The sequence below is a fragment of the Poecilia mexicana genome, unplaced genomic scaffold (assembly GCF_051168715.1).
Source record: "Poecilia mexicana isolate PSO_F unplaced genomic scaffold, ASM5116871v1 scaffold_20, whole genome shotgun sequence".
NCBI classification, from domain to species: Eukaryota; Metazoa; Chordata; class Actinopteri; order Cyprinodontiformes; family Poeciliidae; genus Poecilia; species Poecilia mexicana.
The window spans coordinates 19,280,215-19,305,504 of record NW_028263389.1 but is presented as its reverse complement, the minus strand read 5'-3'; the positions used below and the strand labels follow the sequence as shown (position 1 = coordinate 19,305,504).

The window sequence follows — 25,290 nt, the reverse complement described above, 5'->3', positions numbered from 1 at the left end:
CAGCAGAGTTGAGCTGAAAACACGCACAGACGGTGACTCATTTTAACTAATTATGCAAATAAAAGTAGGACGAGGAAACTTTTTTGACAACAATCCGACTGTTTTATTTTATCAATGCATTTGGTGCTGAAGTAATTACAATCACACTAAAACCAGGAAGATAGAGCTTTTCAACCCCGTTTTTAAGTTAAACCAGGGGTGTCCAAACTTTTTGCCAAGTGGGCCATGATTGTAGACACAAAAGTAAAAATCAAGCAAATAAAGTAGCCTGATATTTATTGTAGATCCAAAACTTGAAAGTGATTTTTATGACAGTGTATTAGGGCTACTGTAGATGGGGAATAAAGGAGTACATTTCTGCCAAAAACTTTGAAGTTGTGTGGTTATTCTCAGGAAGTTTCTAAAAACTTTGAAATTTTTTCCAATAAATGTCCTTGTTTTTTCTAAAAAAAAAAAAAAATCCGAGATCAATTTAAACGTTTTTTTTGGCAACAATATTAACAGGATTTGGGTCACTTTGTTTCAAAATTCTCGCTATGTTTAGCCAAGTTTAATAAAGAAAAAAAAGCTGATTTGGCTGCAGAAAGTTGTTTTTTTTTTTCCAGTCTACAGTCTCTGGATTTAACTTTTATTAAAACATTGGTTACACAAAGATGAATACTTTTACATTTTCCTCTGTAAGAAAATTATGCTGGTATCAATTTTTATCATGATTACAAATTAAAAGTCTCCATCTGGATTTTTGGGCCAAATTTGTATCATTTTTGAATTGCAGTAGGAACCTGCATAAAATCAGTCTGAGGGCCACAAATGGCCCCGAGGCTGCACTTTGGACAGCCCTGAATTAAACAGTCAAAGCCTCATTAACTGGATTTTATTAAGGCTTGCAGAGTAAAACCTTTAATCTGCAAAGTAAAAGTTTTACTCTTGTCTAAATCTGCATTTCTGAAACATTTTCCTTCCACTTCACAATTACTCACCACTTTGTGTTGCTCTCTCAAATAAAATACGTGTAAATGTGTTTTTTAATATAAATTGAGGAAAAGTTCAGGAGGTACAGAAATGGTTGAAGGGCACTGTATACAAAGTATAAAACATCCTCCCAGTGGACGCTGTAAAGCTAATTAAAAAACCCGCCGTCCTTGTGGAGGTGTGAAGTGAAGGAAGAAGGCCGGCAGCTGGAGAGCAAAGCCCCCTGCAGGCGTAGCGCAGCAGGATCTGAAACGGACAGAGCAGCGAAGCACCAACCAAAGCTAAAGTACATTTGCAAATATATATCTATACATTTCCCAGCCGCATGGCTGTCTCCACCGGCGGCAGCTTTAAAAGGTCCTTCATGTGGACTGGAGGCAGCAGGCTGGCAAATTTACTCGTCTGGCTGGCGCCCAGTCACCTTAGCTAGTCAAGGAGAACACAGCTACCTTTCTCAAAGCATCCTGATTTGTGAGAGGAGACGAAGGCAGCAGTGGGAGAAACACTTTTAATGAGCTAACTCTCATTTTCCCTCCTAAGTAATGGGGTTGTCTCCTTTTTTTTTTCCACAGCCGCCTCATTGAGACGATCACCAAGGTGAGCTCATCTCCTCTTTACTCGCTCTCCGGCTCGCCGTGCAGACTACATTATGCAGCGAGCGGAGCGCATTATTAATGCATGAGATACAATGAGTCGAGTGGCCGGTGGGAAATAATGAGTGCAAGGTGACAGACTTGGTAGAATGAGCTGATGAGATCAGGAAAATCAAACGTTTCGGGTCGGGTTCGGATCATATTTTCAACAACTTGTGCAAAAGTTTGCCCTGAACATATCTAGTCACATGTTTAATGGGGAAAAAGTTAAAACGTTAACCACAGTCGTGAATGTGACCAACAGAGGGCAGCAGTGCAGCACAGAAATATTAATACCATTATTTTAGTAATCTAACCGCAGCTTCGTTTTGTTCTGGATTTTTATATTAATCCTGCCGTCAGACATCTGACAAATGATGTAGATTGATACTGAAACGTAATTTAGCTCAGAGGAATGACAGCAGAGCTGCAGCTTCAAGCCGCCTTAATGATGTGCAAATTAATTAGAGGGCATGTCAGAGAAAGATCACTGTCTGCAGAGTCATCTCAACATAACGCGTAATTGAACTTCACACACTATGGGAATGTGCGCAAGCATTTGCCGTCTTACAGATGTTATTCGTATTAAAATGTTTTAAATAAAAACCAAAGCTGTTTTTAAATGATATGAAAAGTAACATTTTATTTTATTTTAAGATGTTTGAATGAGTTTTAGATGCCCAAGGCAACCGGAAGAGAAACAGCAAACTGAGAAACCAGATTTATCAATACAGTCGTTTTATAAAGACAGGCCCACAGCATCACAGATCCACCACCATGCCTTACAGTGGACATGAGGTGTTTTCCCACTTATTCAAACCCACCTGCTGCATTTTCTTTATTATCTATAAGATATATATCAGTGTCATCTGAGGAAAGCATTTGGTTCCAGTTAAAGTCTCAACTGAACTGACCAAACACTGCACGTTTACATTTGCCATGGTAGGAAAGAAATGTAAACAAACACCTGGCATGTGGAGCATCAGATGGTTGCTATGGAAACTTAGCAACCCCAAGATGTTACTGTTTTCTACTGTTTTTACCTCTATTAGCATTTTTGTTACCATTAGTTCAATGGAAATGTTTTCATGTCTTTCCCATTTTGAAGAGTGGCTAGGAACGATGGATGGCTGGTGAAATGGACGGACGGACAGATGTTATTCATATCTGTATCGTTCATGAATCTGTAAACCTTCTCCTTGCCAACGTTTCCAAAGCAAAAATATTTCAGATTTTGGTCAAAACAAACATTTCCACCTGAATTCCTTTGATAATTACAAAACACCAAACAGCCTGGCGCCTATCCATGAGACGTCCCCCTGAAACAGAAAAAAAAATCCACATTTCCATTCCCCCTTTGTTAATCTTTCCCTCCTCAGTAAACAAGTGTTGATTATGCAGTTACTTTATGCCCTGCAGGCTCCGACACAAACAGAGCGATAAACAGAAGCAGCCCAGAGAACGAGCCTCTCGACGCAAACAGCCATCACGCCAAACATCTATGAGGCAAGAACGAGCCGAATCAAAGCAACAGTGGGTTTTTATCTGGGAACGACAGAGCCCAATAAACAGCTGTTTCCTGTGGCCGCGCTGCACTGCAGGATGTGTCAGGACGGCTGCCGCCTCAGTAATCAGACAGCCGACAGATGACAGGACACCTGAGGTGTTTTGGACTGTAACACAGCTGCTGCTGCTGCTGCTGCTACTCCTCAATGTGTCCTCGCGCCTTTAATTTTGCTTTTAATTTTCTCTCCCAACTCACTTCAAACACACGAATTCGTGGATTAAAGCAGAACAGCCAAACCAAGATCGGAGCCTGGGAGATTATTTGGCAGCCTTTCGCCCCCTCTGCACCCAATCTGCCACCGAGCGACAGCCAGACCGAGCCTCAGCTTGACCTTGGCCAGAGGAGAGGCTGAGTCATTAGCATGGAAAATGTTGTGCCTTGCAGTCTCACTGGTCATTGTAAACATCACAGAGACTGGCTCAGCTTATAAGCTTCCCCCTGCAGACACTTGCATCACCACTGGGCCAAAGCCAAATCTTTTTACAGGCTTACAGATACAGTTTTTGAGACAGGATTTTTCTCTAACAGGAATGAAAAAAGGGACTTACACTTTATTTACAACGGTAAAGAAATAAACCCAGTTGTTAGCATCAGCCTCTGGTGAGGAGTGTTTGGCTTCCGCACACATAATTTACCTCATCTGTGAAAAAGTCCAATAGTTTTGGTCACTCATCTGAGAAAGCAAAACTCATACACTTCAAAAACACAAAATCTTCCCAAGCAGTTTTGGTTGAGTTTTTACTGCAAATATCTTAGTACACTTGAAACAAGACCAGCATAGCTTACAAATAACCTTTGATCAAGAAAAAATAGGTTGTTTTAATTAATAATTTCTTAATATTTCACTTATAACAAGATATTTTCCCCATGTTTTTGGTGAAATAATCTGCCAGTGAAACAAGTACATTTTTTAAAATATTAAGAAATTATTTACTTAAAACAAGCTCCCATATCTTGCTGAGAAGTTACTTGTAAGCTAGTTTTGTCTTATACAAGTTTATTACGATATTTCCACTAGAAACTAGACCAAAGTACTTGGTGAGACTTAGTGTTTTTGCAGCGTATATTACATAGATTTATTACTCAGAGTGAAATATTTCAACTCCCTTCTAGAAGTTCTGATGAAAACTCAAAATTCAGTGTGTCAGAAAGTTAGGATATTGTGAAAATCTTATTGCATGCTCATGGAAAGTTGAGTGAAAGAAAAAAATGTAGCAGGAAAATGTTAAGCAACAGGAAGGAAACCAAACATTTCTGGGTTTTAATTAACTCTAAAATTACAAAAAGTTAAAGATCTATTTTCTTCTTGAATCTACAAAAATAAACACGGGAAGGCTAACTTTACCTGAGTAGTTGTTTATCATGTAGCATTTGACTGGTGTAATTTTAGATAATGCCACACTGTGTCAATGTTGGCTGTAATTTAAAAACAAAAACAAAAAACAGTGAGGTGAATCTGGATAATTTTCCACATGAAAAAAAAGCAGAGTGCAGTGGAGAGAGGCAGAGCTGAACACAACTTCCGAAGAACCAACATTCGTGCTTTCAACATTTCTCTCCAGAAGACTGACCCATTTGTACGAGCAGAACTGAGAAAGGCTCTAACAGATACCTTAACCAGGTAAAAATAAAAGCCGTGCTGACAGTTTTTATCCACAAAGCGCCTAAACCCTGCTGCCGTCGAAGCGAAAAACGCTGGGAGAAACATCAGATTGACACTGGAAGCTCTTTAAATGCTAAAGGAACTCTGTGGCAGTAGTACTGATGGCACTACTGCGCGCTCCAGTTCAAATTAAAAAGGCTTAAAGAGGTTGCTTATTACTGTTTTGGCTAGATGGAGCCAGGCAGTTGGACCATTAGACATCATTTACCCAGAACGTATTTCAGTCCGAACAGCATGGTGACGTTCCTGTGACAATATTTTATTAAAATTTATAAAAACTAAATAACTTACAGCATTATTACTGCATTGTTTCTGCATCTAAAATAAGTATTTCTCAAAGTCTATTGTTACGACTAATCATGGATCCTTTTAAGGTCTAAATTTGGAACCAACTACAACTGAACCCAAATCATTGACAGTTAATTACTTGGTCTAGATCATCTGATCGATGTGTAGAATGAGCTATGCATTAGACGTTAGGACATTTACTGTCTTCCTTTCTTCTCTCGCTGTCAGTTTTCTGTCTAGCTGCTGTAAATTAGGACCAAAACTGTCACAACACACAAACTGCAAACACAGATTTAATGTCATGAAATGTTTTCTTCGTGAAATCATGGTTCCAATCCTTAGAGCAAACTCTTATTTGTCAGATGAAGATTCCCGCTGTGGTTGTAATGCTTGAATTCAAACTAATTATTCTGTTATAATAAGTTTCCACAGTTCACAGTAATTTCTATGACATTTTCACAGCGTAACAGATCAGAAGATATATTCCTCAAACCAAACATTTTTAAATCTGAGCTGGAAGTATCATCCACTTTAAAGTTAAATTTGAGCCTGAAATGTGCCTAATTTATTCCCCACAAAATTCAGTATTTAACATTTTGCTCACATTTACCTGTATATTATTTCACAGACATTTCTAATACCATTCACATTTACCAGACTGTATTGAAGTTGAAGATGTGTTTTATCTCCGAGTCAAAGCTTCATCCATCAATAAATGATGAGTGTAAATTACTGGGCTTTCAGCGGTCCATAAATAGGAGTCACGAGGTTAGATGTTGCTGTATCGCTTTGATTAATGTTTAAATGTCAAGGAAGGAAGAAAAAACAAAAACCTGGAGGATGGACCTGGGTTTTTACACTGCAGGTGGACAGTTATGAATAAACAAAGCTTTGCATGCCTTTTCTGGATACTCAGTTGGGATTTGATGCATTGTCACCTGAATCAGCAGAGATTCCAACGAGAAACCTCCATTTATGTTACCGAGAAGCAGAAACGTGAATTATGGCACCATGTATTTCTATCGGGCTGCAGATCCACAGATGCTCTGTTGCTGCGGCAGTTAATGCTCCGAGTATATCAGAAAGAAATCTATCAGCTGAATGCCAACACAGTTCCCCGTTCCAGTTTAAAAGTAGAAACAGGCAGGAGAGCTTCGATCAGTGAGTTACACTGACAACCGACACACACATCGGCTAAATTAATGCAAATGGCCGATGTACAACACTCATTTATTTTCTAGGCTGTGTAAAGAAGAAGAAAATTAATAGAGTTTTTAATTTTAATTTACCTGCAGGAAATTAAGAGCTGCATGTCTGAAATGATAGTGAAGCAACAGACATTTTTATTGCTTATTGCTAATAAAAAATGTCAGGGCACAAGGAGGGAGGAGCGTAGAAAGCCTTTTAGTGTACATGTTTACAGCATAATTTTTTACAGGAGATTAAAGCTTCCTTTTATAAGGAGAAGATGCAAATGTCAGTTTGTTATTAAGGGACAGTTAACCGTACATGGCCATTTCATAATTTTAATTTCACCTTAACCAAGGGCAGTAGTCCCTTTATTGCTAAAGTTTTACATGTTTCACTTTACAAGAAGTAGATTAAAAAAAGTCAGTCTCAAAAGTGTAGAGCAAAATAACTTCATATTGAGTTACTTTTTTATCCTTACATAGTTTTTACAAAACTATTGGCGTAATTTTTTTTGTATTATTTTTTATAAGGACATGTACAGCCTTTTTCCAGTGGTGGAAAAAAAAAAAACATTTCAGTCCCTAAACTGAAGGTGGCTAAAGGTGGTTAGCTTAGCTTGATTTAAATCATAAATATGTCTATTTTCATATCTGATTACGACATACAAGGAAAAAAGGAGGACAGAAATTGACAGAAGTCTGTGAATTCTGTCAATTTCTACATTAGCCTATATACAAAACCACAGCTAGCATCTGCTAGCCTACCTTAGTTTAATCAGATTTAAGTCCCAGATGGATCATTTCAAATGTAAATATCACTATGTTTGTCTTGTTTTTAAATAAATTAAATGATTGATATAAAATAGCCTATTAATTAATTGATCTAGTGGACAAATTATCTAAATATCCATTACGCAAAACAATAAAAATAATTAATATAAAAATAAACAGACAGAATCTCTCATCTACCAAGATTCCAATGCATTTTTTAACTAAAAGAGAGAATTTACTAAATATAAAACTTTACCTTCATACAGCCAGTCACTGAGTCCGTTGAAGATGACGCTTTCCTTGCCTGTAGACACCAGACGAATCGAACGGCTCTCCACCTTAGACCGGTAGTAGATGTTGTTCTCAAATATGAATATCTACAGGGGATAAAATATGATCAAATTGATGCCTATAAAAAGCTTTTATAAAGCTGAATATTACAGTGAAGTGTTACTAAGCAACTAATCAATTAATTGCATGATACATTAAATCGTCCTCTGTAATTTCCATTCTGATGATTCATATTTTTTGAAGGGCTATTTTGTTTACAGAGACTTAATGATCTTTGTTTTATGATTTTGGTTGTGTGTGGTTTTTATGTCTCCTTTTAATTTATTGTTTTTAGTTGCTGTGTTTTATTTTGCACATTTAAAAGGTTCTGCACAAAATTAAAATTTGAGGAGATGAACTTGCATTGTGCCATTATCAATATATTGCTTGAAAATCAAATAATGTTGTCAAAACAACATTATCGTTATCAGAAAGATAAAAAGCCAAAATGTTACGACACACTGGCATTAAAAAATGCACATATTAGTCTAATTTGGATAATTCATTGAGTCATTATGACACAATGTTAAAAATACATAGTTTTTTTAAAAACAGTTCTGATACAATGCAAATAAAATGGAAGCCTTTTAAAGTCTTATGAAACTGCAAACCACAGGGAACGAGGTTTCGACTTTGACTCCAACCCCACACAGTCCTGCAGGGCTTTCAAGATAACTGAAGGTCAATTCAGTCATTAAGGAGAATAATGGACCATCAGAGCCTTACAGTAAGCGAGGAAAGGCAGGGCTGCCCTTTGGGTGAGAATTTTAAGATGTTACTGCTTTAATATACCACATGGAAATCGATGCTGTTACAGAAAAAAACTAATTTGGCATGTTAGGAAGTAAATGTCTTGGCCTCGAGGAAGTGTCTTGGTAGTGGTTTGAGAGAGATTCTCAAATAACTATTCACTCTGTGCAGCCAGAATGATAAAGCTTTGCACAGCAGGATGTCCACTTCTGTTTCAGCCTGCTAAGATTTTTCCTTCTTCTAAAGCAGGGGCACAACTCGTTTTTATTTTGAACCACTTTAAGATCATGAATGCTCTTAAAGGGCCGGTTGTGCCTGAATGCATCGATAAACCCTATTAGAACTGTCTCTGCATTTGATAACTTCTTCTAAAATTAGATAACATTTATCAGTCCCTCCATAATTTTGCGTTTTGTCTTTTTTTTGCAGTAAGACTCAATTTTTTCTGGTGCTAATTTAGAAATATTGCAATATTTTCGCTTAGGTATGATAACAAATTTTACTTTTTATTACTAGCAGCTAAGAGTATTAGTGAAATACACTGCCACCTGCAGGTGGGGGTTGGCATCACTTAAAATAAATGTTTTTGATAATTGTTCTGGGAAATTTTTAATAAACTGCTCTGCACAAGTGCAAAAAATTATTGATTTCAAGTTAATTTCCACGACCTCAGTAAAACTGGAAGTATTGACTGCTGTAATTTAGTAGTCCAGATAAAAACTGCTTTGGTTTGATTAATAAAACAATATTTAAGTCATCTTGAAGGCTCTACTTATGCAATTCCTCTGGAGTCTTGAGGGCCACATAAAAAGCTAGGGCGGGCCAGATTTGGCCCCTGGGCCTTGTGTTTGACATGTTGTGTTTGAACTGAAAACCAGCCAAGATTTCAGCAATCTATCCACTCGCTACACCGTCTCTGCAGTTTGACATTTAATATTTGTGGTGAAAACTTAGCCACTTAAGTTTCTTCAGCAAATGCTGAATCTTTAACAGAAAAAAATACAGCAGAATCTGTCACAATTAGTTTCTCTTGAGGAGGCGCAAGCTGTGGGCCTCATGTGCTTTGGTGACACTCCAATGCACACCAAGTCCCGGTATAGAAGCCAATCTAGGCCACAACAAAGAGAGGAGACCTGGCCCCGTTCTCTGAGGGAAGGTGAAAATCTGCTCTGAGGATAACTGGAGCACAAAACAGTTTGAAGACAGGGGATAGTTTGTTGGGATTATGGAAGTGAAACTAAAACAGCTGCAACAGCATTACTCTGCTGTACTCAGGCAAAATGAACTGCAGCTCCTGTGTTCCTGGGCATGTTTTTCTATACTTTGCTAATTTGGCATTTCAGTGTATTTCAGAGTCAACATGACTTACGCATTTTGCCAAATTTTTTAACAAGTTGATGCATAAATGCTTAGTAGCTTAATATAAGTTAAATTTTAGTCTGTTGTTCACTGTGTCTCCAAAAGACACAGACTGCATTGGTTATGATTTAATCAGGGCTGGACGATATGTCTAACAAACAAATCACAATAAGATCACTACATATTAATCAAAAATGGATAATTATTGATTTGTTTTTGTTTTAAACATCCAAAATATTGCCAAACTGGTGGCATGACCTTCCAGGTTTTATCCAGTTTTTTCTCCAAACACAGTCGAAAACCTTAAACTGCTGCTGCGCAAGTTACTCAGCAGGTTGTTGCTAGGTAACCACAGAATGACTGAGTTGCTAGGTAACCACAGAATGACTGAGTTGCTAGGTAACCAAGGCATAAGTGAGTTAGCTGATGCCACCAACCTAGCTTAGCTGGCTGAGAGTTTGAGCTAAAGCCTTTCCTCTGCCTACATCCCCCAGAATGCCGTGCTGTTCTGGATCAAAGGTCAGTAAAATTATTGAATGTTCTCTCAGGTGCATTATCTATTGATTACGTGTCTATCATGATATATATTAATGATTTATTTCCTGTCCCTAATTACTGACAACTTGCTTTATTTTGGCCCATCACAAATAAATATTATAAGGAAAATATCTTGAAAATAAAACTAACATTTTAAATAATTCAAATGGTGTTAACATTTTTCGTAAGCACCATAATTTAGTAGCAACCACTAAGTAGATTTTTTTTTGTAAAATATGGATTTATTTTTTTTAACTATAAAACCTAAGTTCATATGGTGTCTTTGCACCAGTAAAATTTTTCTTGTACTTAATCTTCATAATTTTAATTCCATGACTAGATATCTCAACTTATCAGATGATTTTATGCTACTTTCTGTACACCAACCCTATCGACTTAGCAGAGCTACCAATCAAAATCAGTGATCAAAAGCATTTTAAATTGTTTTTTGTATTTACACCACACAGATTTACAGATAAAGAATAGTCAGTGGACAGAAATTAAATAAAAAACGCTTCATATATCACATACAAAGCCAACTGGAATGTATTTTGACTGACAGTTTGCCTTGTTGAACTCGTATAAAAAGAGGGGCACTAACATGATTTGACGATGCAAATCAGACATTTCTAGTCTGATTAACAGGAACTGTGTTCAGAAATTAATTTGGGAAAATGCCTGTTATGCAGTTTCTTGCCCTCTTGTTCATCTCTGAAAAGCAACAGAAGAATTAGGCCTCCTGAGGCCTCTAAGTATCCGTACTTCTGTGAAAGAGAATCGGCTCCATGTGGAAGATTAGCCGCCTACAGAGTGCAAAGGAAAAAATTACAGGGGGATTTACTTTTCATGGTAAAAGGACTGTAAGAAAATCTTTATGCTGCAAATTTTCCAGACTACATGATTTTCAGAGGCTAACAAATAGCTTGATGTGAGTAGATGACAAAAAAGGAGGCTCGATCAAGAACATGAAGGATTTGAGAACAGAATACAAAAGATTAGATGTAACATTTAACAACAGTTTTCCCTCAGTCCCATGTTTGGCATCGTTTCTGCTAAAGGCCATTTCCTGTTAACACATCTCAGCTGCTAGGAGCGAAACCACAGCATGAACGATGAAGCAAAATTTGAGCCCACATCAATCTACCAGTGAGCTAATTAATCCTCCGATCAGATAGCAGGTAATTAATAGCATTTTGCTTCCGGACGTAATCACTTACATTCTGACCGCCCTGTAAACCAGCATGCTGGAGCTCATTAAGACTCCAGCTGATCTAGAAGATGGACAACGACTCAGTTTAACCTGCGTCAGTTTGCTTAGACAATAAGTGCTAAAGTATGTGGTCATTATGTCTCCAGAGGGTCAGAAATGTCGTCACCAATCAATGATAAATCTGTCTCATGAACCGAAGCGATGAAAACCACTTGAGGACATAAATTATGGATGTTAGGAATAAAACCTTGGTGCTTGTCCTTGACGGCCAGTTGGAAGGCCACGAATATTTTATGTAACTGGAGAACAGCTTTGGGAAGGACAGGACTCAAACTTTAGCTCTAAAATATTTCAAGACATACACGGCAGAGTGTAAAACCAATGCTTTCTCGTAATCTTTTAATGCCAAAAAAAATAAAATTCAAACAAGTAAAAGTCCATAAAAAAACAAAACAATTTTTGTTCGAACACGTCTGCGACAATACAGTTTTACAATTTGCAGTACCGTGATTCCGCCACACGTTGCGCTTATCGGGTTATTACAGGGATTTCACTCCTGCTGTTGCAGGGAGCATTTTTTTTAACTTCAGTTTAATCTGGTAAAAGTCTTAATAGACGGTAAATTGAAAAATAACTGCTAGATAACCCTAAAATAATAACCAATAGAACTACAAAATATTGTGATAAAAATGTACCCACTCCTAACCATTTGATGAAGGAAAAGCATTTTGCAATAAATAGAAAATACCTTCAACCTCTTTATTCTCCTAATGTGTTTGTAAAGTTTCACAGTTATTAAAAAAAGAAGCTGAACTTCTGATTTACGAATAAATCACATTTTTATGGAACAGAGATGTGAAAGAAATCCAAGCTCTTCAATAACATTTTATTTAATTTCCACATTCTTAAAAAACTGATTTGCCAGCAAGAATTACAGTATATATAAATATGTCATAAAATACTTGGCATATCTTCTCTTTTATGCATGAAGCATCTACTTTATTTTATAGACGACTTCAACATGGTCACTATTAAAACAAGGGAAGCCCTCATGCCACCCGGCTATAATTATATATTGTTTAACAACAAGGAACATTTTAATGCACCATTTAGTTTGTTCTCTTCCAGCCTCTGTGTCCTTAAGGGATGAGGAGCAGATGGCTCTCAGCTCTTTATAAGAAAAACAGCTTTTATGAGTTTCAGCCCTTAAAGCCTCAAGACATCTGCACATTTATGAATAAGTTTCAGGTTCAGAAATAAGAGGAGGAAAATGCACCCTCTGTTACCTCCCTGTCCTTTGTCTACATTTCAAGGAGAGTTTAGAGTAGATTTCTGAAATATAAGCATTTGTTAAGTATTTCTAACAGACCCCTTGGTTCTTAGAAGTTAGCATCTCTTCATAGAGCATTCGATTAAACCCAAGTTCTCACCTTTCAGCCTTGTTTTTATGCTGTTCATTCAAAAAGCTAATATCAAGTTTGTGGCCCACAAACACTGAACTAAAACGCTGTAATTTTAAACCGAGTTCAGTTTGCAGACTTCTTCTTACAATACATCACCAAACTGGCAACTTTAAAGGCACCAGCAGGAATAATGGCGCCTCCTGTTTGTTTCTGCTGAGTTGCCTTTCTGCTTCTGGTTTTAAATCAAACGGCTAAGTCAGTGCAAACGTGTTTCTCCACAGCTTCTTACTGCAAACTTCAACTACAAAGGAGAGAAATCCTAATCCTGCTTCCACTGTTCTTTAAAGAAACAACAGCTCTATACAGTTAATCAGAAACATCCATTAAAAAGTGGTAGAAAATGTGAATTTGCTTTTTGTCTGGGGAGTTGTTGTTCACATTAAGACATCTAGAGGCTTTTAGAGTTGATCAAATGGGCTCATGAAACCTCACTTTGTTTGTTTAGGACAAGATGTTTTCAGTCGTAAAGGTAAAAATATCACATTTGGACAAGAGATCCGTAAAGTTTATTTTTTTCCAAACCTGTTCTAGATTATTAAATTAGGATACATTGACCAGTTATGAGATGTAACTGGAACACAAACAAATCCAAAGCTAGCTTTAGGCAAAGGTGATGAAAATTCACATTTTTTCAGGTCCTAGTCAAATCCCAAGTCCTTGAGGAGCAACTTCACTTATCGAATGGCTGAATTAAACATTTTCCCATCAAATGAATGACTGGAGGCTTTTTTTTCCCCGTCAGACTGAGCTGGAGAATTAAAAAAAAATATTGGAAAACCACATAAATCCACATTTAAAGCCTTTATTTTCATTTCCAAATAGTACATATATTTTTCAAATAAATTACAACATAATAAAGAAGCAAGTGTAGCAAGTAAATAATCACTGTTAAACTTTTGAGTGAATGGAACAGGAAGTGCTTTTATTTTGATATTTCCAACCAGCTTTTAATGATGCAGCTAGCTTAAGAGTGAGAGAACGGTGGAGTTAGATTACATTTTTACTCTAAAATGAACCATTCATTTATTATAAAGTGTAACCCTGACTTAAATAAGTCAGTTGATCGTATTCAGTTGATTAGATCATTTTAAAACATTACTTTTGTTTTAATCGATTTCGTAGCCTAAATGATCTTTCTGATGGACAGATGAGCAGCAAAAGTCTCAAGGTTGGAAAATAAATCCTAAACTGCTGCAATGAAGATTCATAACGGGTGTTCAAAATGCAGCCTGGGGGCCATTTGTGGCCCTCCGAGTGAATTTGTGCGGCCCTTCGCTACAGAATAAAAACGGCCCAGGTTTGGTTTGTCAACTCAGGAAGTTGATGCAAAAACATTTAGAAATAATTAAGGGCAACTTTTCACTGTGGCAGCAGACAAATTTACGTCTTGTAAAAATGAAAATGCAACATCAGCCATGTTTGATAGAAAAACAGGATCACCAACTGAAAGTTTTTCAAGATAAAAGAAACATTTAGGACATTGCTTGCATTGTTTTTTGTTGTTTTTAAGAAGAAAAATATGCAAGATTTACAATAATTATCAGGTTTTTCTGCAGAAATCCGACATCTTGTGAAATATTGTGTGTGAAATAATTAACAAAAGACAATTTTTGTCATTTTTTTAATCAAAATTTTGTTGCAACTAGTTTGGACACTGATAACATCTGCAGATGAGGCGCACATGTATCGCTTGACCAAAAACATAACATTTAATCAAGAATCTGACTAAATAAATGGCTAAAATTATTTAAAAAAAGAATTACAGAGAATGGGAAACCAAGTCCATCAAAGCATGTTTGTGTGAAAGATGAAAAAACATCTGAAAAGAAAGAAAGTTTAAATCTGATAAAATGGGCTAAAAAAGCTGAACTTGACCTGAAACAATGTCATACTTTCCACTTCCTGCGCTTAACAATAATAACTTACTCACTAAAACAATATTAAAGTTTATCTTTTGTGTGCAATGGGAAAAAAATGTTTTCCAGTTAAGTTAATTGGTTTAAAACTATGTAAAATACACAAGCAGGCATAATGAGCATAACAAACAGAAACTCATAATTTAAAGCCTCCACCAAAAATAGTACCGGAGATTTTATATGGAATAACTGCAACTTGAGGAGGCGTGTGTTTTCTAATTAATACACTCTTATTTCTTTGACTGAACAGCCAATATAAAGTCCCAGAGGAGAAACCCTGGCTTCAGATGTAATTAGTTTTATCCTCCATTAAAACTATAAACAGACGGTGAAGGGCATCACTTTTCTCTGGCTGCCCTGGAAAAGTTTCATGTTCACTTTGTTAACTCTGAATAAATGTATCTTAGAAAATAATCAGTCAGAATCAGAGTTATAATAGTTCAGTATAGTTTTTATTAGTAAAATATTTAGTTTTACTTCAGTTTTATTTAGTTATAGAAATAGTTTTAGTTTTTTATACTTTCCTTTTGGGTGGAAAATTTTAAAAAGTCAACGTATTGATTATACATTAATTAGGTGATGAATACTGAATTTTTTTTTTAATTTAATTATTGTTGACCAACCAACTGTTGCCGTTTTCTCCCGACTTTTGCCGTCGCCACTTTGTCTACTAGCGTAGCCGCTAGGATGATTACGGAGTGACGTAATTTGCCGACAGCTGACGTAAACTGTCAAACTAAATTGAAAACAAACTCAAAAGGCTAAAAAATATAATAATAAACACAAAAACAAAGTATGTCACATCTATATTTTCAGTATGATTTAGTTCCTGTTAGTTATAGTTTTTCCACATTTTTTATGAAAATGTTTTCCCAATTTCAGTTATTTTGCTGGTTTTAGATAACCTCGGTCGGAACAGGTGAAATATAAATTTTTTTTTACCAGTTGCTGATCCTGGGGTCCCCAGCCCGCGAACTGCAGCTGAGCATTTCGGACCTCCGGAGGATTCAGGTTCCAGGTTTCTCTGGGGGGGAAACAGACGGGGAGAAGCTAAGTGAAGACGCCTGAACACAAACACAATGACTTTCAGCTCCCAGCGCCGCAGCAGCATCAGTAGAACAAGTGTGGAACATCTTCGAACAAAGGTTTAAGTGTCTCCATAAATAGCCACAGTGTGTAAGGGTGTCACCTCTCCTTATTGGGAACAGTGCTGTGCGGTGCAGGCGGCTGAATTAGAGGTGCTGCTGACGTTTTGTCTTTGTCTGGTGCTGACGATGAATGAGGTCAGCCACTGAGATGTGAATGTGGCTTTAAAGAGGACAACACCACTGGGTGGCAGCACATTATATCATATATATAAACAGATACAATGCTGCCATGCTGGGACCTGCACCTCAGATAAATCAAAGGGGGAAAACAAGCATCAACTTTGGGATACAAATTCAGATATGTGGGGAAAGACTTCAAAAAAGCAACAACCTCCCTGGGTTAAAAATCCCATCACTGAGATCTGAAAGTGATTCATCCGTCTGTAAGCTTTGAGCTTTTACTGTGGGATGCCAAAGCTGTAGCATGACAGTATTTTCATTGTCTTCTTATGTGCATCCATGAATGACAAAAACGACAAAATGAAAAAAATACATCACAAAATGATTTTAAATAAGGTCATTTTCACTGCAAAATAACAAAATCTAAGTATTTTTGTCTACATATGAAATAAGAGCTTGTTTTCGTCAATAATTCATTAATATTATTGAAAAACTATTAGTTCTACTGGCAAATTACTTCACCTGGAATAACTTGGTATAATACTTGATAAGATTTTGTTTTTGCAGTGTTTTTACTCTGTACTCATATGCTTAAAGATGCAAAATACTATTTTGAAACTAATGTCATACATTTTGTTTATCAAAAGCAAGAGCCATACTAAACAGAGTTGTAAATAGCTCCTCTTTTATTAAGATTTAATGGAAATAAATTACAACTGCAGGGGTTGCAAACTTGCATTGCTTCACTAATTTCTGTCTCTCCCCTTCAGCCATTTAAGTGCTCAACATTTAGATTAAATCAACTTTTGTTGCAGAGTTTGTTTAGTGCATTTCCCTACGGCCCAGTTTACAACTAATTAAGACGACGGGGTTCCTGCGGAGCTGGAGCCTGCAACCTCATCAGAGCCACACCAGGCTGGCGGCACTCCAAGTGAGACACTTGGTGGCTCTTGGGGGCCCGGCTGCTAATCTCTGTGTGTCATTTGCGGCTCCTCTCACTTAAATTAACAACTTTCGCTCTCGCACAAAGACATAGGCCTGAACTTGGTGCGAAAGGTACGTACACCCCCAAATTGCACCTATTATCAGCAGTAACTGTTGCTAGGATACAAAAAAACAAGCCGCAGTTTGAACTCTTTTGTTTTGGGCCAAATTAAGATCATAAAAGCTGTTAAAATTCACAACATTGAAAGCTCAAAACACTGTCCTGAGCCGAAATGCAACGAAATTTCGTTCTGTATACACCTTTGTGCATGCAAAATGATAATAAAGTCTAAGTCTAAAGTCTAAAGTCTAAAGTCTAAAGTCTAAAATATGAATGAATTCTTAAAATTAAATATTTAATTTTTTTCAGTTCTTCCAGGATTTCATGATTTTTTTTGTGATTTTTTGCAATAAAAATCAAAGTGTTTGTGGTACCAATTTAGAAATATTTGCGCTTATTTATGACAGTAAAGTCGGCATTTAATTACATGCTGTATAGATCATGGACTATAATCTGAGACCAGTAAAGGCTGAAGAAGCTGTTCAGTACAAGTAAGAACGTTTCTGACAATTTTTGAGAAAAACCTGCAATAAACTCCTAATTATGTTTTAGCGCATTAAAAGTGTTGATTTTGTGTGAATTGCCACGATAATTCTCAACAAACTGGAGGGACTGACTGCTCAGAGTTTCCTTTGAATCATAAGGCAACAATCACTGGAACATTGACCAACATATCTGATGATACTTGACAAAATGTGGTGACTGTATGATGTTTTTATGATGTAAGGCACTTTGAACTGCTTTGTCATTAAATAAATAAACTTGATTGATTGATTGTTGCCGTTTCTTTCTCCATAGCTTTGCTAAAATTGACGGTGGAAGTTCTGGAAACTTGTGTATTTTTAAGAAAATGCTACAGATTTTATGAGACCTGAGGTGGATGTACAATGGTAGGATGGTGTGATTTGACAACCTAAATCACTCAGAGTGATGCGATATGATCAGTCGTGGCCATACCAACTTGAATCATTATACTGATATACATATACAGGCACCTTGAAGGAACAAAAACGCATCTCAGGCATGCAAAAATATCCAAAACAGGATCAAAAATAGCCCGATTCTAGCAGGATGTCGAAGGGACAAAATGCTGAAAAGCAGTTAGCTGTGGTTTCAGACTTACAGCCAGCTTTCAGAAATAAACAATAAGGTTGATTTGAGGTGATTTGCTGGATGATTTTGGAATTAATCTTCTTGAAAGAAGGTCTGATGAGATTTCACATAATAAAACCCAATGAGTCTGTCATAAGCCGACTTACGGAGTCTCCAGACTGCAGATGATGTAAAAAGCCGTATAGGAATGCTGGTACACCTGCAAAGAAAAATACTTTGTTTAAACTCCTTTTCATTTACAAAAAGCATTTGTTTTTTGTTCCTCTGCTCAGTGAAATCACTAAAGTATTAAAAGTCCACAGAGGTTAAACTGGACAACAGTGTTTTCTTTGAGATTAAAGAAACCACAAACAGGATTAGCACATTAATAAATCCTTCAGAGAGACAGAGTTGTTAATGAATAATACAAAGAAACAAGCAATATCTAAGAAGCTTTTAAAACATTTGCATAAAACAGACACTTTTAAAATAATATTGATGTAAGCTCCAACTTGTTACTTCATTTTTTATTTATATAGAAAAACAGAGTAACTCCCGATCCGTTGAACATTCAGGTTCAGACGCAGGAATTATTTATACGCAAATCCAAAATAATTCACTCCTCTGGCAGATTTAGGTTTAAAATAACCAAGTTCACATAGTTTCTTATAACTGGAAGTAAAGTTAATGGAACCTAAAATATCTGCAGCTCATATAGAAAAGATACATTTTCAAAATATCACCTTACAAATTATTTTAAACTTCACAGTTTAATTACTTTTTGAGAAAATCCCAGCCTAATTTCCAATTAGAAAGAGACATCTTAAATGAATGAAGTTGAATTTAAACCTAAATGGGGTATGAATAACTTTGGCCTTTACTGCACATTTAACTTTAAATGCACAAAAACCCACCACAGATTTTACCACAACACATCATGACAGACTATTTCCAACTCTTCCTGATTCAGTATGACTGTGCACACAAAGCAATGTCCATTTGCCTTCTATCACATAACATCCCAATAAAATAGACTAAAGCTTGTGGTTTAAATATAACAAAATTACATTTTTAAGGGTTGAAAGCCATTGTAAGTACCTGCAAACGTTAGCAACCAAAGTCAAATAGCTAAAATCCACAGATCTCATCTAAAAACTTTAGAGCTGACCATTTTAACAGCTCACATACCAAATAAACCGTATTAATCATAACTACACAAAGTGGAAACTGTGTATCCATAGTCTGAGTCAGCAGTTTTTATCTACAGCCTAAAAAAGTCCTGAATTACATGCTAACTCAGGATTAGCTAATAGTACGTCAAATAGCACTGTCACTATTGATTTTGGTTTTCTTATAATTATTTTAGGAGAAAAAGCTCCAAACAGGCAAATTTCATGTAAATAATTTGGAGTGACGTTCCAAAGAAAAATCTGCTTACATTGAACTGTGAATTTACTGTAGTTCCTAAATAATTTCCACACCAGCATTGATAAAATGTTGCATAACTATACAGGTAAACTATCAATTGAACTGATTTTAATGAGGGTTGCATTGAATTAGTTCTAATAAGGATATTATGCAGATACTGTTCTTGTAGTTTTGGATATATTCATTAATTATCTACTAATCTGAGTTCACTTTCCGTAATAAAAACATTAACATTGTAATTTGGAAGAGTTACGCACGTCTTGCTATTCTCTCACGTTATTTGGTGCGCATTACATCCATCCTGCACGTTACAGAGAAATAAAGCACGGATATGTGACTGTGTGCCGCTTCAATGAGCATACAGGAGGAATGACTGTCATCTATCAAAGTGATGGGGAGTTCAGTTGGATAATAAATGCAAATACAAACACCACAACACCATCCAGTTTGTCATAATATTCTCTATTCATCTCAGGCAATAACAGCAGATTATATATCTGCAGGCATCTTTCAGAGCCTAACAGGAACAAACACTCTGGCTGCAGGAGAATAAAGCCAAAACGAAGGCGAACACCAGGTAAGCAGGTGAATGATTCAATATATCTGATGCAGCTATATTAGGAGGCGAAAGCGCTTTGATCCATATCATCCAGTGCAGTTGCGGGGCACTTTATTCAAGAACCTCACAGAAATGATATATTCCCAGCCAATACTTCCTGCTCTCGCCCGTCGATCTCATCTGCAGCTCTGCGAGCCCCGCGAGGCGTCGAGGGGGTTGTTTGTGTTTCTGCCTCCCTCGCCGCAGTTCCGCTCAGCTGTGCTCGCCCCTCCAACCCCGACACCCCCCCCCCACTTCGCCTGTGTGCGCCAAGCCTTCACACCTCGCCGTGATTACTTCCCCCCACCACCTTCTCTCCGCTCTCTCCTGACATATTTGGCTGTCAGTTTGCCAATTCAAAAAACAAGCAAACAAATGAGAAGCTCACCGGTGCGACGTTGTAGGCCAGCAGCACATGCTTCAAGTCCGGGGACACCTCATACCTGCTGGCTTTGTACATTTCCTGTGAATCAGACGTAGATTTCAGAACAGAAACACACATCGCTAACCATGCATGCTGTTTTTATTAAACCAGTCCTTAAAAGCTGTCTCTGACAGATTGTCTTGCTTCAGACGTAAATGGGGGTTGCATTAATCTTTGCACTTGTGCTTCGCCAGTATGATTGCTGATATAATGTTATTGCATCTCTATCTTGACGTCTGCCCACATATTCGAATCACATTTCACTAAAACATGATGCATGGTTTGATTAAATTTTCCAATAGAAGGAGCTGCAGGAGGTTGGATCTGCTGACCCAAAGAAGAAGAGCTAGGATTTAATTTAAGGCCTTCCACCGTCAGCAGAACTGTCTTGTCATTATTATGATAATACTGGAAAAAAGCAGAAAAGCGGTGACTTACAAATTTCTTGTTTTGGACCAAGACAGTTTGCTCGTCGGTGTCGACGTTGTACTTGACGACGTCGCCGTCTCGGTTGCGGTAAAGCAACTCATTACCTGTGAAGAAGAGGAGACAGGGCGATGAGGAATGAGGGTAAAGTTATTAAAAACATTTAATAAAACGAGATAGTGGAGGAAAACCTCAGTAATCCATCTTTTATTAAACAGCAAACAATTTTTCTCCCTTCACAAAGATATAGACACAAAAGTCAGACTTTAGATTTATTATACATTATGGCTGGACGATATGTCTGAAAAATGCATCACAATATAATGGTGTCACATCAGTCAATATTGTTAATTATTAATCAGTTTTTGATTTAAATATTTGAAATACTGCCAAGCTGGTTTCAGCTTTCACTCCAGAGTTTTTTTTAAAATTTTTTTTTAAGCAGTTATGAGGCAGAGTGGCAGAACTTTAAACTGCTGCTGCACTAGTTACTCAACATGTTGTTGCTAGGTAACCAAAGAACGAGTGAGTTGCTAGGTAACCAAAGAGTGACAGTTGGTAATGCCACCAATGTGCTGTGGTGGCACAGGGGTTGGGCACAGCCTACATATGGAGGCCTCAGTCCTAGACGCGGCCGTCACAGGTTCGATTCCCGGCCTTGGCGACCTTTACTGCATGTCTTCCCCTCTCTCATTGCCCACCTTCCTGTCAATTAACTATCAAATAAAGGCCACTAGGGCCAAAAAAATGCCACCAACCTTCCTTAACAAAATGTCTTGTACTTAGTAAAATAAATAAGTATTTTTATTCCATATTAAGAAATTACTGACTAAAATCAAGCTCATACTGTATGTTGAAAAGTTACTTGTAAACTAGTTTTGTCTTATTCTAGAAAAAGACCAAAGTTACTAAGATTTTGTGTGTTTTTTGCAGATTCAGTTTTCTCTTGTGACAGAAAGGCAAAGCGCCGATTTCAAGCCACTAAAAGAAATCCTTGAGAGGAGCCATTATTTGACAGTTGTATGAACATTGGTGCAGCTCTTCATCCATCAGGCCTTTATCAGCGAAGGACACGTTTAATATGGCAACTGCCCCCTTTAACCTTCAATCTACCCCTGCTCCCGTGTCTTATTGCTCTTGTGATCCACAGAAACATGAACAACCACGCCATTTGGTGAGGTAATTAGAACCCAGAGATTGTTATGCGGAGTGCTTTCTATCTGCTAGCATATCTAATTGTCCATTAGGGGTGACAGAATTACCATCACAATGGCTTTAATGCAGAACGTGCTGGCGATAGCACTTTTAGACAGTTTTAGATCCGCACAACCAAACGTCCTCTCAACAGCTTTTGTCCCCTTGTTAAAAACACCTGGCAAACTAAACAAGGATGGAAAATGGACTCATTTATGTTCTCTCTACTGTGCAACACTATCCGCTTCCACGTATACCTGCGAATGGTCAGTTAATGTACTGAAATTGGGTGAAAAAGCGGCAAAATCAATAAAAGAAAATAAAAATGGGGGGAAAATGAAAATGCTTGGGAACTATTGATTTAAAGCTCTTTAAAATATTGAAAACATAATATATGAGGTCTTTTATCTGACATCATTATATCCTAGACCTAATGATGAAACATTTGTCTCTTCATTTTAACAAAAAACAACAAACATTTGTGGAAAATGTCATTTTGTTGTCATTTTATTGGCATGTGCTGAGTTTTTTTTTTTTACTAAATATCAGAATAATAGGAAATATCTGAATACTTTAGAGTAAGAAATGTAGAATATTAGATTATATCAAGAACCAAGCAGCTCTCGTCTTCAGACTAAAAAGAAATTAGTTGTACTTTAATGATTTAGCTCTACTGCCAGAACCTTGGGGCTAGGATTAATGAAACCTAAAACGATACGCTCACAGAAGAATCGATTTGATTTACGGAGTTGAGTTGTGAATTAAAATCCAAACTTCTAGCCTTTTTCTGTGCTCACACAACTTAAAACAAAGAAATTTGGAGAAAATATCTCAAATTCCCACCATCATTCTCTAAAGATAAGCTCTCCCACTGAGCTGATCATCTTTGACCTCGTCGTCCCTCCTTCACCTTTTCAGCTCTTTGTTTTCTCCCTTTTCAGATTCCCATGCAGTTCTTGAGGCATTGCATCTTCCCTTCGCCCTCTCTCTTCGTCTTTGTTCCCTTCTCTTCCACCTTCAGTCGCTGTGCATCAGCCCAGGGCGCTGTTTTCCACTCTGATCTATACCTCTCATAGCAGTATGTCTCATTAATTCAGCATCCTGCCCTGGGCGCAGCCCTTACCCACCCTCACGGCGGGGAGGCAGGGGGAAGATCCAGGCAGGGGGGTGGAGAAAAGGAGACACACAGAGACTCACAAAGATAGGGTGGATAAACCAGGAAAGCTGGAATTTGTTAAGACTGGTTGTAGTGATGTGGCTCTGTAAAGGCACAGTTCAAAAATGATGATCCTGCCGTCCTAAAACGCTCAAAGGTTAACTGGGGCATCGTTGTGACCTGCCGATTCTTAACTTCACCAACTCAGACTGGTGACTGGTAAGTCAGAAATTTAGAAATCATAACTTTTACTCATTAGAAGCTTGATTCACCAAACAGTGGGCGATAAAACGGTACGGTTTTCCTTCAGAGGGAAACGTTCATATCAGTTTTCCAACTCCATATGAAGTCATGGAGTTGGAAAACTTCACTGTGTCTGATGGTCATTGGTCATCAGACACAATGACCAGTGAAATGACAGTGACCAGTCATTTGGTCATTGACCAATGACCAATGACCAAATGCATTCAAAATGCACTGGAAAATGACCATTTCCAATAAAATGGTCATTGGTCATTGTGTCTGACCAATGAAATAAGCTTCATTTCTTCAAATCTATGACATCTACTGCCTCTCTAACTCTATACTGCTGAAGATTAGGAAGTTAAACCTGTACTTTTTGTCATTTATGAGCCCAAGTCACATCTTGAGTCTTTAGTCTGCTTTGGTCTGTTGGCCCAGAAAGTCCGGCTCTACTCTGATGCAGACCAAAGAAGCAAACTCTGGCCTACAAACTGAGGTCTTGGGTTGCTTGAAGTGAACTCCGCTGCGGTACAAGGGTTCAAATGCATATGTGAATGTCAAGCGGACCAGAGACCGCTCCAAAAGCAGGTAGCAGACTATAACGCAGGGCATTCTGGGTAAAAACAACCACTCAACAGGTTGCGTAAAGAGTTTGGAGTGTTTGACACAGTGCAATGTGAAAGCAAACCACGCCAGTTGAAAATGTAACAAAAGTTGCAATTTTGGTCCCCAATCAAACAGAGTTTACCCGACTATCAAGTGTGAAAAGTGTTGGGTTCCTGGGTGTTTCCTGTCTGTGGTTGGGGTTGCTGTTTCCCTGTCCATCCTTCAGGGGGCGCCTGGCAGTCATTCCTGGAGGGTGTGGACCAGCTGATATTCATCACCTGCACTGCATGATCTCATTTGGAGGAGCATAAGAGGAGGAGGCAGCCTACACACCAGTGCCAGAGTGTTTTGCCAGTTTTGGTATTACAGGCCACCTGAAGTTCTCCAGTGATCGAACTTTGTGAATTTCTAGTGATTCTTTGTTTTTTGTGCCTCCATAGGAACTCTCACTACAGAAGCTGAGAACCCCTTAGTGAAAATCCAGCGCAGAACCTCTCCTTGTGACGCCGGTGGATTATTGCCCACCGGATGCCCAAGTCCCTGAATCCCACCTTGGTGATCGGATCTCCACGCTCGCTGCCCTCCTCTCTCCGGCCATAACGAAACCCGCCCAGATCTCGTCCGCCCTCCAGAGCTGCCCCACCACCATAAGCGAAGCAGCAACACTCGACCTCAAGTAATCCGGCCAGGATCCTTCAGACTTCCCCCCCCCGGTCCGTATCATCTCAGCTGAAGTAAGAACGTTAAGTTTTCTTCCAGCAGTTTACCATTTCCTCCAGTCATCGAACTCACCATACTCTCTCACCCTTAGCTCCAACCAGAAGCATCGAATCCTCTCCGGACCAGTTTTTTCCCCTTTTTCTCTGACTGTCATTCTCTGCAATAAATATAATTTTACTGATTTCCGTTGTTCTGTGGGTGTTCTTGCATGTGGGTCAGACGATTAAAACCCAACATGACAAAAAGACTCTAATCTATCCAAGTCCAATCTGAAGTCATTCATTCATTCATTGAATCAGAGTCTCAAACTCAAGTTGCCATCTTTGGTTTAAGACAATCAAACAGATATGATGTGAGTAAAATTAAAACAGTTTTCAAATTCCGGAAACAAGAAAGTTCTTAAAACTAACCTGGCTCTATGTCAAAAAAGAAATTGGCTCCT

The 25,290-nt window shown here is 37.8% G+C and overlaps 1 protein-coding gene and 1 long non-coding RNA gene across 2 annotated transcripts in view; one reads left to right on the top strand and one right to left on the bottom strand.

Moving 5' to 3' along the window:
- Nucleotides 1-25,290, bottom strand: part of LOC106932145 (A-type potassium channel modulatory protein DPP6-like) — a 111,547-nt gene that overhangs the window by 19,431 nt on the left and 66,826 nt on the right. The window contains exons 4-8 of the mRNA XM_088001435.1: nucleotides 20,942-21,036; nucleotides 20,468-20,542; nucleotides 18,221-18,273; nucleotides 15,591-15,672; nucleotides 7,340-7,460 (exon numbers count right to left, since the gene is read on the bottom strand). Coding sequence (XP_087857561.1) covers nucleotides 7,340-7,460; nucleotides 15,591-15,672; nucleotides 18,221-18,273; nucleotides 20,468-20,542; nucleotides 20,942-21,036 — 426 coding nt within the window. The remainder of the gene's footprint in view (nucleotides 1-7,339; nucleotides 7,461-15,590; nucleotides 15,673-18,220; nucleotides 18,274-20,467; nucleotides 20,543-20,941; nucleotides 21,037-25,290) is intronic.
- On the top strand, nucleotides 24,294-25,027 carry LOC106910969 (uncharacterized). The gene is made up of 2 exons (XR_015761651.1): nucleotides 24,294-24,488; nucleotides 24,569-25,027. It is a non-coding gene; the product is annotated as an uncharacterized LOC106910969 (long non-coding RNA).